Genomic DNA, 13,640 nt, shown 5'->3' on the forward strand with positions numbered 1-13,640 from the left:
CCAGCCCCGTAACCTGCCGGGCCGCCACTGCAGCCGCCATACCTGCTCTGGCCCGTCAAGCGCCATCTTCTCTCTTCAGCAGAGACCGCCGGCATCCGAGTCCCCTTTGCGCGCAGGCGCGGAAGCGGAGGCTTGTGACCTGAAGACCAGGCAGAGAAGAGTTCCGGGTCAATGGGCGGGGTGCGCGGCCAGACCACACTAACTAAGGGGACCATGATGGGAGGGGCGGCTACGAGAGTTCAGGGGCTTTGGAGGGGGAAGAGGAAGGAGCAGAACTCCTCAATGTTGCCTCATTGAAACTCTGTTTGTAGTTCTTGTAATATGCCTTCCTAGTCTCAACTTTCAACTTACAAAATCCGAGGACAGAGTACCGAGAACAATCTATGGCCACACTCAAAATGGCGGAAAACCTCGAGCCAGGGACGCAGGGGACGCAAGCGGAAGCGGAAGTACGTTTGCTGCATACATGTGCGGTTCCGAGTGTGGAGAAAGCGGCCGTGGGTCTAGGTAGAGTGTGCGGAGAGGGGAGCGGAGTGGAATTGCTGCGGGAAGTGGGAAACTGAAAGAGGAATCTGGTGATCCGGAAAGAGATGTCCTCAACTTCTACTTTCTCCCCAGATTGAGCGATACTCCCCCATTCCACCATGGGCAAGAAGGGCAAAGTTGGCAAGAGCCGACGGGACAAGTTTTATCACTTGGCGAAGGAGACGGGTGAGTCCAGATTCGCTCAGTCTGCGTGCGAGCGAGCGAGCGATCTCTGCCCGGTTCGCCTGCTCTTTCTGACCATTGTGTACCTCTCCTGCAGAAGGGGTAGTGGGTTGCGAGGCTGGAGAAATCCTGCTGGTGATGGTGAAGCCCTCTGCGCACTTGGTTGTTTTGTCCAGGTTACCGTTCCCGATCTGCTTTCAAGCTGATCCAGCTCAATCGCCGCTTTCAGTTCCTGCAGAAAGCCCGAGCCTTGCTGGACCTGTGTGCTGCGCCAGGGGGATGGTTCGTAACACTTGCCACAGGTTGCTCCTGGTGGCCGCTTTCTGTGTTCTGAGCTGCGATGGTTTCCAGTTTCATTGCGGGAGAGGAATCCCGAATCCCGGTCCCCTTGGAGGCCGTTTCCTTTCTTGACTGCAGAGAAAGGGCTTGGAATACGTGCCTATGATATGTTCTGGCCAGTGCACGTAACACCAGGGATAAGAGGTCATTTGCCAAGAGGGGGACAAGGATGGCTGTAGGTTTTTAAATTCCTATTCCTTTTATAGGCTGCAGGTAGCTGCCAAGTTTATGCCTGTATCCAGCCTTATTGTGGGTGAGTAACGGACAGCTCTCCTTGATGTTTTAAGGGGTCGGTGTATAAAGTACTTTGTCCTGTATTTCTCTTCTCCCTGCTTGAGGCAACCCTTTAGAATACTCTGACCTGATTTATTCCAGGAGTGGACCTGGTTCCAATCAAGCCTCTCCCCAATGTGGTGACTCTCCAGGAGGACATCACAACAGAACGTTGTAGGCAGGTAATAGGAGTCTCTCTCTTCCTTCCCCCTTTATACGGAAACATCCACATCCCTGAAATCCTCTAAAGGCAATTTTTTTCTATTTACCATGCTTTGAGCACATTCTTGCCTGACATTTGTACAAGACCCATGGTATTCGTAGTGCCCACTCCAACCTTTATTTAGAGTCAGGGATAAAGGTGTTTGGAATTGGGAGAAGGGCAGAGATCTTTAGTGAAGTTTTTTCCTGTGAACTCACTGTCAGACTGTAAGCTCATGAAGGTAGAGACATACTGTTTTTGTTTACTATTGTTATCTCCTGTGCCTGGTAGAGCATTTGGCCCATAATGGGCACTCAACAAATAACGGGATGGACAAATGGTTGAACCAGGGCCATTCCTGTGTGTTTCCATAGTTCCTTTTCTTTTTAGGCCCTGAGGAAGGAGCTGAAGACCTGGAAGGTTGATGTTGTGCTCAATGATGGGGCCCCCAATGTGGGGGCTAGCTGGGTCCATGATGCTTACTCACAAGGTACAGGGAGTGTGGTGTTTGGAGATCAGGCAATGGTGGAGTTGGGTGCATGCCCTCCTGGGCTGCAGTGCCTCAACTAATTGTCTCTATCCTACAGCCCATTTGACACTGATGGCTCTGCGTTTGGCTTGTGACTTTTTGGCCCGGGGTGGCTGCTTCATCACAAAGGTTTTCCGTTCTCGTGACTATCAGCCTCTGCTATGGATCTTTCAGCAGCTGTTCCGCCGTGTCCAGGCCACCAAGCCCCAAGCCTCTCGCCACGAATCTGCAGAGATCTTTGTAGTCTGCCAAGGTGGGCATCATTTCCTTTCTCTTGATCCAGCCTCCCAACTCCCAAAGCACACTTTTTAATATATCCTGTCATTTTTAGGATTCCTGGCCCCTGACAAGGTTGACAGTAAATTCTTCGACCCCAAATTTGCCTTCAAGGAGGTTGAAGTTCAGGCTAAGACTGTTACTGAATTGGTGACTAAGAAGAAGCCAAAGGTGTGTTTTGGGGAATGGGGCCACCCTTGGGTCCTGGAACTCTGGAGAGGTTGGGCCTGGTGGGTCCTACAGATACCCAGAAGGGACTGCCCAATCTTCTCTCTTTTTCTCCCTAAGGCTGAAGGCTATGCTGAGGGCGACCTCACTCTTTATCACCGTACCTCAGTCACTGACTTCCTCCGAGCTGCCAACCCTGTCGACTTCCTGTCTAAGGCCAGCGAAGTGAGTCTCCAGCCTTGAGGGACATGAGGTAGCCCCGGAAACATGGCCTGAGAATCTCCCGACACCTTTCCCTCCTCCCAAACAGATCATGGTAGATGATGAAGAGTTGGCACAGCATCCAGCTACCACTGAAGACATACGGGTGTGCTGTCAGGACATCAGAGTGTTGGGGCGCAAGGAGCTCAGGTATGCAGCGGGGTGGGCATGGGGGCCAGGAGCCCTGGAGGCGGGAAAGGCCATGATGTTAGATATCTGGGAAGAGGACATTGCTGTGCTAAAGGTTTGGGGTAGGGGCCTGAGCCTTTTGGTTTATGTAGTTGAAACCTGAAAAGGTGGATAGTGAGCCTAAAACAGAAGGGGGCAGGGACAAAGAGGGAGATGGCAAGATCAGTAATAGTATCTCTGGGGCAGGTTGCTACTAAACTGGAGAACAAAACTTCGGCGATATGTGGCCAAGAAGCTGAAAGAACAAGCAAAGGCACTGGACATCAGGTGAGGAGGGAACGCAGCCAGGCAGGTGTGGACGGGGTGTCCAGGGAAAGAGCCCAGGAAAATAACCCAACTCCTGGGACTGTTTTGCCAGCCTCAGCTCTGGAGAGGAAGATGAAGGTGATGAGGAGGACTCAACAGCTGGGATCACAAAGCAGCCCTCTAAGGAGGAGGAGGAGGAAGAACAACTGAACCAGACCCTGGCAGAAATGAAGGCCCAGGAGGTGGCAGAATTGAAGAGGTGAGAGGAGCTGGGGTGGAGCTTGGAGTCCACCAATGCAGGGATCCTCTGTGAAGATGGGAGAAGAAAATGCAAGGCATGGATAGAAACTCTTTGGAGCTGGGCCAGTTTTACTCCCTGAATCCACCCCCTCAGGAAGAAAAAGAAGCTGCTGCGTGAGCAGAGAAAGCAGCGGGAGCGTGTGGAGCTGAAGATGGATCTGCCTGGGATTTCCATTGCAGACGAGGGGGAGACTGGCATGTTCTCCTTGCGCACCATCCGGGGTCACCAGGTGAGGTGGCATTGGGGGTGCAGGCTTAGGAGACATAAGAATCTGTTTGGGTGTTTGGAGGTTGGGGGTGTTGCGTGTTTTTTTAAGTTGCTGAATGATAGGCTGTGGTTGCTGTCTTTAGCACAGGGTGCCTTGGTGAGTCTAAAGTCACAAAGAAACATAAACCTAAAAGGATGAAGTTAGGTAGATAGATGACTGTGATACATTATTCTTGAAGAACTAGAACATCAGAAAAGAACTTATAATGGATGCTGCCAGGTTACTTGAGTTACAAGCACAGAGGAAGACAGGGTCTCCCTTAGAGGGGAGCAGCATTCTTCAGTTCATTGAGACCAAGTGAGCACTCACATTAGGCTGCTTCCACTCAATACTGAAGAACATGTTTTTCTTTTTTTTTTGAGACAGAGTCTCTCTCTGCCGCCCAGGCTGGAGTGCAGTGGCGTGATCTTGGCTCACTGCAAGCTCCGCCTCCCGGGTTCACGCCATTCTCCTGCCTCAGCCTCCCGAGTAGCTGGGACTACAGGCGCCCGCCACCTCGCCCAGCTAGTTTTTTTGTATTTTTTAGTAGAGACGGGGTTTCACTGTGTCAGCCAGGATGGTCTCGATCTCCTGACCTCGTGATCCGCCCGTCTCGGCCTCCCAAAGTGCTGGGATTACAGGCTTGAGCCACCGCGCCCGGCCCGAACATGTTTTTCCAGACAAAATCAGGGTCACAAACAAAATGAACTTCTGTGGTTTATATGTGGAAGTGTCATAATCAAGTCATTTTTGTTGTACAGGAGGCAGGAGAGCATGGTGGCCCTAGAGCAGACACAGGCTCAGGTTTCCTTCCCAGCTCTACTACCTGGAGCTGTGTGAAGTGACTGAGCTGACTACCACTTATGCTTGCTGCCTCCCACTTATCCTTGCTGCCTCAGTTTCCTCATCTGTAAAACAATAATAGAACCTACCTACTAGAGTTTTTGTGAGGAACAAAAAAAGATAGGTGTAATCCCTCATATGTGATAAACACTCAAGAAAGAGTAGTTGGGGTTTTTCCTTTGAGACAAGATCTTGTTTTGTCACCCAGGCTGGAGTGCAGTGGTGCCATCATGACTCACTGCAGCCTCAAACTCCTGGCATCAAGCAGTCCTCCTGCCTCAGCCTCCCACAGTGCTGGGATTACAGGTGTGAGCCATCATACCCAGCCTAGTATCTCTGCATGAGGAAAATAAAAGGTTCTGACAATTGGTTTAAGTGGGACAGTTCTGTTGGATGTATGTTGGCTGGGCCCCTTTTATTCAGTGGAGACAGATTACGTAGATGGTATTCTCAGGAGGTGATTGAGATGCCATCTGAGGATAATTTTTAAAAGGAAAACTAGTGTTGTAGAGTATGTTAAGATTTGGTGCTATATGGGCTGTAGGGTACCTTCCCATAAGACCCATTTGTGATACCACTGAGACAAGACAGCTCAGTGGGATGGATCAGTAACATAGCCTAGAACAGGATGTTGTAAACAGGCCATTCACTACCCTGGATCTGAGCTTTCCCATCTGTGAAAGGATAATGGATTTGCCAGTGTTCTTCCTAGTGTTGCTGAGCATAGACTGAGGTGAGAGACACAGAAAAAAAACAGTATGTTTCCTTTTAAATAGTTCACCTTTGTTTCTGTTACACTTCAGTTATTAGAGGAAGTAACACAAGGGGATATGAGTGCAGCAGACACATTTCTGTCCGATCTGCCGAGGGATGACATCTATGTGTCAGATGTTGAGGACGACGGTGATGACACATCTGCAGATAGTGACCTGGATCCAGAGGAGCTGGCAGGAGTCAGGGGACATCAGGATCTAAGGGACCAAAAGCGGTAAGGGGCACGTGTGCGCGCCAGAGGGAGTGCTGCCACTCTGAGGCAGCGTTGGGGTGGGTACTGCCAGAGCCTAAGTAGGGGAGCAAGGGCACCAGCCATTCTGGGTCTCTGAGCCCCCTACTTTCCTTTGGGTCTACAGTGTGCGATTTACTGAAGTAGAAGATGATAAAGAGGAGGAGGAGGAGGAGGAGAATCCACTGCTGGTACCACTGGAGGAAAAGGCAATACTGCAGGAAGAACAAGCCAACTTGTGGTTCTCAAAGGTAAGGAGAGGCAGGGGGCAAGACTGCCAGATGAGTCTTCCCTGGGAGAAGGGCAGCTGATGTTCTCCCATCACAGGGCAGCTTTGTTGGGATTGAGGATGATGCAGATGAGGCCTTCGAGATCAGTCAGGCCCAGCTATTGTTTGAGAGCCGGCGCAAGGGACAGCAGCAGCAGCCACAGCAGCTGCCACAGACACTGCCTTCCTGTTTGAAGACTGAGATAATGTCTCCCCTGTGTCGAGATGAAGCCCCTAAGGGAACAGAGGCTTCTTCGGGGACAGAAGCTGCCACTGGTCCTGAAGGGGAAGAAGAGGATGGCATCTCAGACAGTGATAGCAGTAGTAGCAGTGAGGATGAAGAGAGGTGAGTGGTTGCAGCTGAGAGAAGGGATGGAAAGGAAGCAGTGGCTTGAACCATTTCTCTAAATTGGGGGTTCTCAATCTTGGCTGCAGATGGGGAGGGTTAAAAATACTGTACTGACGATCCTGATTTAACTGGTCTGGGGTACAGCCTGCGTGGCAGGATTTTTGCAAATTCCGTGGAAGTGCGATCTTAGTACAGAGTGGTGGAATCACTGAGTCCTCTCCTCTTCACAGCCGGGAACCCCTCCGTGGTAAGAAGCGAAGTCGTGGGCCTAAGTCAGATGATAACGGGTTTGAGATAGTGCCTATCGAGGACCCAGGTGAGAGCTCTGTATACAGTGGAATGAGAAAAAACCACTGGACGTGTCAGTATTGGGAGCTGAGCTTTGACCTTTCTCCTTCCCTCTCTAGCAAAACATCGGATACTGGACCCTGAAGGCCTTGCTCTAGGTGCTGTTATTGCCTCTTCCAAAAAGGCCAAGAGAGATCTCATAGATAATTCCTTCAACCGGTAAAGGGGCCAGAAACTCATCAAGAGTGACCAGGGTCTGGTGGGTAAATGGGTTTTTTCTTTTTTTTGAGATGGAGTCTCGCTCTGTCACCCAGGCTGCAGTGCAACGGCGCAATCTTTACTCACTGCAGCCTCTGCCTGCCAGGTTCAAGTAATTCTCCTGCCTCAGCCTCCTGAGTAGTTGGGATTACAGGCGCCCACCACCATGCCTAGCTAATTTTTGTATTTTTAGTAGAGACAGGGTTTCGCCATGTTGGCCAGGCTGGTCTCAAACTCCTGACCTCAGGTGATCTGCCCGCCTCAGCCTCCCAAAGTGCAGGGATTACAGGCGTGAGCCACTGCACCCCGTCCGGTAATTTCTTTAGAAAGCCTGGAATGTTGGATATTGGACAGATGTTCCTTTCCACTCAGGTACACATTTAATGAGGATGAGGGGGAGCTTCCAGAGTGGTTTGTGCAAGAGGAAAAGCAGCACCGAATACGACAGTTGCCTATTGGTAAGAAGGAGGTGGAGCATTACCGGAAACGCTGGCGGGAAATCAATGCCCGTCCCATCAAGAAGGTGGCTGAGGCTAAGGCTAGAAAGAAAAGGAGGGTAAGTGATGGGTCCTCCAGAGATTGGGGGGGGTCGGGGATGGGGAAGAGGTCACCTGACAGGTTCCTTCTGCAGATGCTGAAGAGGCTGGAGCAGACCAGGAAGAAGGCAGAAGCCGTGGTGAACACAGTGGACATCTCAGAACGAGAGAAAGTGGCACAGCTGAGAAGGTAATGGGAGGACACCACAAAGGTACACAGGGCTAAAAGTGCAGCAGAAAGCAAGCCTCTAACCTGTTCTCTTCTCCCTGTAGTCTCTACAAGAAGGCTGGGTTTGGCAAGGAGAAACACCATGTCACCTATGTTGTAGCCAAAAAAGGTGTGGGCCGCAAAGTGCGCCGGCCAGCTGGAGTCAGAGGTCATTTCAAGGTGGTGGACTCAAGGATGAAGAAGGACCAAAGAGCACAGCAACGTAAGGAACAAAAGAAAAAACACAAACGGAAGTAAGCAGAGCTGCCAGGCTCACCAGGAGAGCATGGGGACTAGGAGGAAGGGTGTGGCATGGCTCAGTCTGGCCCCCTTGATAACTAGCCCAGCCCCTGCTCACATCACAGCTGTCTGAAGAACAGTGAGGCGGGGTGCCTAGAACTCCCGTGGTGGTCTTCGGCGGAGAGGACGATGTCCTCCTGCTTGCCTGAAGGAAGGTCTCCCATGAAAGCACTGCTGAACTGTGTTGACAGACCCACGACCCTTTTTTTAAACTGTTAAGGGGAAGTTCAGTGTTGGAGCGACACTCAATGTAGTCTACACCTGGACATGTGGGCCCCTTAAGCCTTCCCCCGTCCTATTCCTGAATAAAACCAGGATAATGGAAGAGTTGTCTTTTCTGACAGTTTTAATAAGCACTTCCCTACATCTGAGTACGCACACTGTGGGCGGCACTATTCTAAGATGTACCAACTCATAGTGAGACAGAAATGACAAACGATCCACAGGTCCCAGTAGTAAAACATTTACTAGAGAGCAAGCAGAAAGGAATGCACATCTTAAAGAAACCTTCACAAAGTCACAAAAGTCAAAGTTTGTATATTTCTTTTCCTTTTATAAACAACATAGAACAAAAATCATCAAAATCATTTCAGCAAAAGACTTTTCTATCATTGGGGCAAGTTAAAAAAAATACAATGAAATAGAAGAAGACGACACTTTAAAAGCTCTTGTTGGGTTTTTTGTTTAATTTTAAATTTAGCAACACCATCTCAGACCTGGAGCAATCCTAGAACAGTTACCAGGATCACCTTTTCCCTTCAATCCTTGTGGCTTCTGGGAATCTTCAGAGCCTGGGTCTGGAAGGTGTTTCCTACATGTCTCAGGGCTGGACGCAAACATGGCTGGGGACCTGAGCATCAACTCCCATTTAGAATCAGACATCTCCCTTCCCTGCAAATGTCTACAACTACCAAATTGCTCCCCAACAGTTAGTTCAATGGATTGAGTTTGCAGAAGCCAACTCCTAAAAAGGGGACTGCCTGGCCATACAACTAAGAAAAAGAAGTCGATTTATAGATGTTTATAAGGTGACACCTTAGTAAAAAATATAAGCTACGTATAATATAAACCTAGAGTGAGTTTTGTGCCCTAGAAGGCCCTTTATCCCAAGATAACCTCAACTTACCCTCATGACAACTCACCTAGAGGCAAAGGAAGCTTCCCAGCTCTACTTCCAAGGACCAAAGCAGCTTCCCAAGAAAACATCCGAAAATTCCTTCTGATGAAGGGGTAATGTCTCCAAGCTCCAGCTCTCCACTAAGGGCAGGGGGTCCTTACACTTTGGACCCCAACCCAGCCCTGAGACACCTAGTTACTGAAATCTTTCTAAAAATTAAGGACAACTGATTTCACACTTCAGCACATCCCCTCTAACTGTCCCATCGACTTTTCTTGCGTTTAGGCGGCTCTGGGACAGCAAAGCCATCAGCTGTCTTATCTGTCTTGCTGTCCACCTTGTCCATCTTGCTGCTGTCCACTTTGGGTTCCATCTTGGGCTCCATCTTGCTCTCACGATTACAAGCTTCTTTCCTGCTTTCCCCATTCCGACCGTCATTTGCACCCCGGTTCTCCCCATGCCGGCCTGCGCTTCCTCCATGTCTGTTCTCTCCATGCCGATGGCCATCAGTGTGACGGCTGCTGCTTTCTGGGTGGCGGTATCCATCTCCATGGCGACCACCATCTCCATGACGTGGGCCATCGCTATGCCGATTGCCAGTCTCTCCGTGACTGTGACGGCTGCTGCCCCGGTTCTCATATCTCTCTCTTTTCCCGTTGCCGCCCCCAGTCCCTTCTCGGCTGTTATTCCCTGAAGCTGTGTTGTTGACTCCCTGGGCTCCAGCAGATGGGTAGGTCACAGGGGCACCACTGATGTTGCCAGTATTGCCAAAGCCTGGAATGCCCTTGGTGGCACTGGCAACAGGGCTGTCAGGACTGTTATGGCCCTGTTGTGCTGAGTTAGTTGGAACAGAATTCAAGCTCCCTGCGCTAGTCCACCCACTTGCCCCAGCAGCAGAGCTTCCAGCCTTCTGATTACTTAAACTGGCTGCAACAAAGTGACTCTTGTACTGTGACTGAAAGAGAAAGAGACATCAGGAGTAGGTAAGATAGCAAATTCAAGAAACCTGAATATACAACTTGGCAAATGATGAGGTTTACAGAAACACTATGCTATCTTGGCACTGTGACTTTAGTGTCCCGCTGGCCCCACAGTATGGTCCCTTTTTTTCTTGTGCTATAAAGGAAAACTTGTGGATCTCTGTGGAGAGATGGACCCCCAGTGTTCTGAAATGTACTTTTATAGCCTGATTGGCTAGAATAAAGCATCTGTGTATTTAGCACATTTATCTGTTATTTACCATTCAAAACCAAAAAGTTCTGAAAACTTAAAAAAAAATTTTACACTGAAATTTAAGTTTGACAGCAAAACCTGCCTTGAACTCATTCTATCGATTCACCTTAGTGTGACTATCAGTACATTTTGCTTCAGAAGTGAGTTGGAGGTGGGCGCCTGGGAGGTGGGCAATACTGCAGGCTGTTGGGAAGGGAGGGAACACACACCCTGCTGCAGGACAACAATCCCAGGCCCTGAGTGTGACTCAAGTAGACCAGCACAAGGGGTTCTCTAGATCAATTTGCATGTCCAAGTAAGCTACTGTTAGGTTTATATTCAAAATCCAAGCAGCGTGAAGACCCTAAATCTAGCATCAAGCCTGTAAGCCCAGCTACAACCAGGAAAACTAAGCCCCTCTTGTCATTGCCCAAGAGTTACTGCTGAAAGTGCTTTTAATGAAATGCTTATTTCAGACCTGGAAAGCTGCTTTCATTGCCGTTAGTCGATCTCCCATAGCTCCTGTGGAAGGCTTGTAGGCCTCATAATTGCTCATTACATTGTTATTTCCTCGGTCCTAAAAAAAATAAACACAACTATGAGGATGAAAAAATAAGCAGGAAAGCTCACTGCCATAGACTAGCCCTCATTATAATGAAAACCCTTGAAGTGGGAGCTGCGAAGGAACTGGATACTTTTAAGAAGGCTACTTCTGCTTTGTGAGAAAAGACAGTGACAATCATTTAAAAATGCTTATGCCCTCAACCCAGAAATTCTACTTCTTGGAATTAACCCTATTAAACAGAAATGCAATCAGATTATGCCCAAAGTTGATCATGTATTATTTACATACACACATCCAATTAAGTAAGTAAAAATTATGTTAAAGATGAAAAGGCTCTGAATAGCATATTGTGTGACTGCTAAGGCCCTGAATCAAGACCATGAAGGGTCTGAATTTCAGCTTAAATGCTTGTCAGTGTAACTTTAGGTGTCTCAATGTTGTTATCTGTACTAACTTCCATTTGGTTGTTGTGAGGATTAACTGAGCTAAAATATCGGATTGCTTGGAATGGTCCTGGCACATATAAAGTGCTCAATAAATATTAGCTATTATTATGCATAATCATTATTATAATAATGTGGGAACAGAGTATGTAATTATCAAAGATGCCAAGCTTAACTCTAATGCTCCAGAAAAGTATACTGGCAGCTTTCTTCCCTGGCTTAGGAATCAAAGTGACAAAAAACAGGTAGTTAAGAAAGGCCACCAAAAGGGTACTTTTGTTACCTGCCTTGTGAGAAAAACTAGCTCCCAACTTGGAAATTCCTGATCCATTCCGGAGTTTAATGACAAGATATAGCTAGACTTTATAGTGACCCTATGGCAACATTTCCCTAACAGCAGGCTTTAGGCCAGTGTTGAAGGGCTGTAAAAGCAGACTGCTGGGCCCCAACTCCAGAGTTTCTATTCACAAGGTCGGGGGTGGGGGATGAGTTTGCATGTGCTGTTGGTCCAGGGACCACAGTGTGACATCACTGCTAATCTAGAATAATTTCCTGAGCAAGCCTAGTCAACCAAGTACACAAAGATGCTTCTTCAATAGAAAGTTACCATAAGAATGAGCACAGAATTGACTCAAATCAGATTAAATACAAATTCCCTTCTAGACAGGGTTTTAAACTCACTGAGGCTTTCCTGGGCAGATGAGAATATTCCTAATGACATTCAGGACATGACACCAACCCTAAAGACACTACTGTAGTCTAGACTCACCATGTTCTCAGAGCCCAGGCCAGGCCGCTCCCTATAGCCTAGGCCTCCTCCACCAATGTTCAGCTTTTTTCCTTTTCCTCCTTTGAATCGAGATTTCCGAAACCAGGCATTCTGCATTGAACAAAATTCAAGGTTAACTCAAGGAAGGGAGAAAAGACCAGAGGAAGAGGATGAGGACAAAGAGGAAATTAAGTGGGAAGGGGGAACTCTTTGCTTAACTTTCAGCCAGCACATTTACGCTAAGGGAGGAACTGTTCACAGGAACCACAAATTAGTTTCTCCTTGGTAGCATAATCCACCAAATTTGAAAAGCGGCTGAGTTCCTTATCTAAGGCTTCCTATAGTGCTCCCTCCCTCAGGCTCTCCTGGAAGGGAAGTTGTTCAGAAAAGCTTCAAACACAAAGAGTCACTTTGGCTACTTCTAACTTCCTTGAGGAAAATGAGATTATTTTTTATTTCTCAAACCATATACTATTGGACATAAACATGTGGAGCTTAAAGAAATGGTGTGTTCAGAAGCAAAGGAAAAACGCTATGTGAAGTGAGGCTTATCAGAACTGACTATAAGGGCAGACTCCCAGAAAGGATGGTAGCCACACAACTGAAGATTTACCCACCAAGCCTAAAAGTTTTCATTGAACTTGACCACTGCCACGATACTACTCATCATATTTACTCATATTCTCTTAAGAATGCAGGGCGGTGGCTCACACCTGTGAATCCCAGCACTTTGGGAGCCAAGGCGGGCGGATCACTAGAGGCCAGGAGTTAAGACCAGCCTGACCAACATGGTGAAACCCCGTCCCTACTAAAAATACAAAAATTAGCCAGGCATGGTGGCACATGCCTCTAATCCCAGCTGCTCGGGAAGCTGAGGCAGGAGAACTGTTTGAACCGGAGAGGCTTCAGTGAGCTGAGACTGCGCCACTGCACTCCAGTCTGGGTGATAGAGTGTGACTCCATCTCAGAAAAAAGTGGGAAAAAAAAAAAAAAAAAAAAAAGCAGATATCTCTGGGAAGGTTAAAGCTTTATCTGACAATCAAGTATTACCAGCAAAATAAAGTGCTTGAGAGGTAGGGCAGCAGGCTTGGGCAAAGTTCTGAGCACAGAAAGTCTGAGGTACAAAAAGAAATGGAAGAAAATGCCAAAGACAAAATCTGTCCTGTTTAAAAGGTCATTTAGGACTGGCTCTCTGTGCTCAGGAGCAGGGGAGGAAACATTATTCTCTTCTCTCTTGCAGTTCAGGTCCTTTACTCCTAGGACCAGAAACTCGGGCACTGCCACACTGCAGCTGAGTTGTACCAGTTATGTGAGCTGGCCTAGGCATTTGACAAACTCTTAACAGTTTCTGCTCTCAAAGTGTTCCAAACCCATTTGTAATTTGGGGACAGCATGGATTCAGATGACTCTAGGTTTGATTTGTTAGAATGCCTCACTTAGCTTTAGACTGGGAGCGCACCTGGAAGATGGCAATCAGTGTGGTCAAAGGTCTAAGATCTCAGACTGCTGGGAATAGTTAAGAGGCACTATATAAGCCGGGCACGGTGGCTCACACATGTAATCCTAACACTTTGGGAGGCCCAGGCCAAGGCGGGAGGATCACCAGATGTCAGGAGTTCCAGACCAGCCTGACCAACATGGCAAAACCCCATCTCTATTAAAAATACAAAAATTGGCCAGGCATGGTGGTGGGCGCCTGTAATCCCAACTATTTGGGAGGCTAAGGCAGAAGAATCGCTTGA

General features: G+C 48.2%; 3 protein-coding genes across 7 annotated transcripts in view; 1 reads left to right on the top strand and 2 right to left on the bottom strand.

Annotated features, from left to right (window-relative positions):
* Positions 1-13,640, bottom strand: part of PSMC5 (proteasome 26S subunit, ATPase 5) — a 139,223-nt gene that overhangs the window by 4,513 nt on the left and 121,070 nt on the right. The window contains exon 2 of one of the 3 annotated variants that reach the window (XM_050764971.1): positions 43-112. In XM_050764971.1, coding sequence (XP_050620928.1) covers positions 43-66 — 24 coding nt within the window. In that variant the 5' untranslated portion in view covers positions 67-112. Of the gene's footprint in view, positions 1-42; positions 113-13,640 lie in introns of those variants that run through there. The other 2 variants (XM_050764973.1, XM_050764972.1) reach the window with 2 other exon arrangements.
* FTSJ3 (FtsJ RNA 2'-O-methyltransferase 3) lies at positions 108-8,117 on the top strand. The gene is made up of 21 exons (XM_050764951.1): positions 108-507; positions 619-711; positions 885-990; positions 1,254-1,300; positions 1,423-1,502; positions 1,913-2,012; positions 2,110-2,304; positions 2,383-2,498; positions 2,616-2,720; positions 2,806-2,906; positions 3,132-3,212; positions 3,304-3,450; positions 3,586-3,721; positions 5,386-5,570; positions 5,713-5,836; positions 5,913-6,199; positions 6,433-6,518; positions 6,610-6,709; positions 7,121-7,304; positions 7,380-7,474; positions 7,558-8,117. Exons 2-21 carry the CDS (start codon positions 645-647, stop codon positions 7,748-7,750), a joined length of 2,535 nt encoding a protein of 844 aa, XP_050620908.1. The 5' UTR covers positions 108-507; positions 619-644; the 3' UTR covers positions 7,751-8,117.
* Positions 8,240-13,640, bottom strand: part of DDX42 (DEAD-box helicase 42) — a 48,306-nt gene continuing 42,905 nt past the window's right edge. For all 3 annotated transcript variants that reach the window (XM_050764950.1, XM_050764948.1, XM_050764947.1), the window contains exons 16-18: positions 11,899-12,009; positions 10,600-10,698; positions 8,240-9,864 (exon numbers count right to left, since the gene is read on the bottom strand). In XM_050764950.1, coding sequence (XP_050620907.1) covers positions 9,163-9,864; positions 10,600-10,698; positions 11,899-12,009 — 912 coding nt within the window. In that variant the 3' untranslated portion in view covers positions 8,240-9,162. The remainder of the gene's footprint in view (positions 9,865-10,599; positions 10,699-11,898; positions 12,010-13,640) is intronic.

This window comes from Macaca thibetana, chromosome 16, assembly GCF_024542745.1.
Source record: "Macaca thibetana thibetana isolate TM-01 chromosome 16, ASM2454274v1, whole genome shotgun sequence".
Classification (NCBI taxonomy): domain Eukaryota; kingdom Metazoa; phylum Chordata; class Mammalia; order Primates; family Cercopithecidae; genus Macaca; species Macaca thibetana.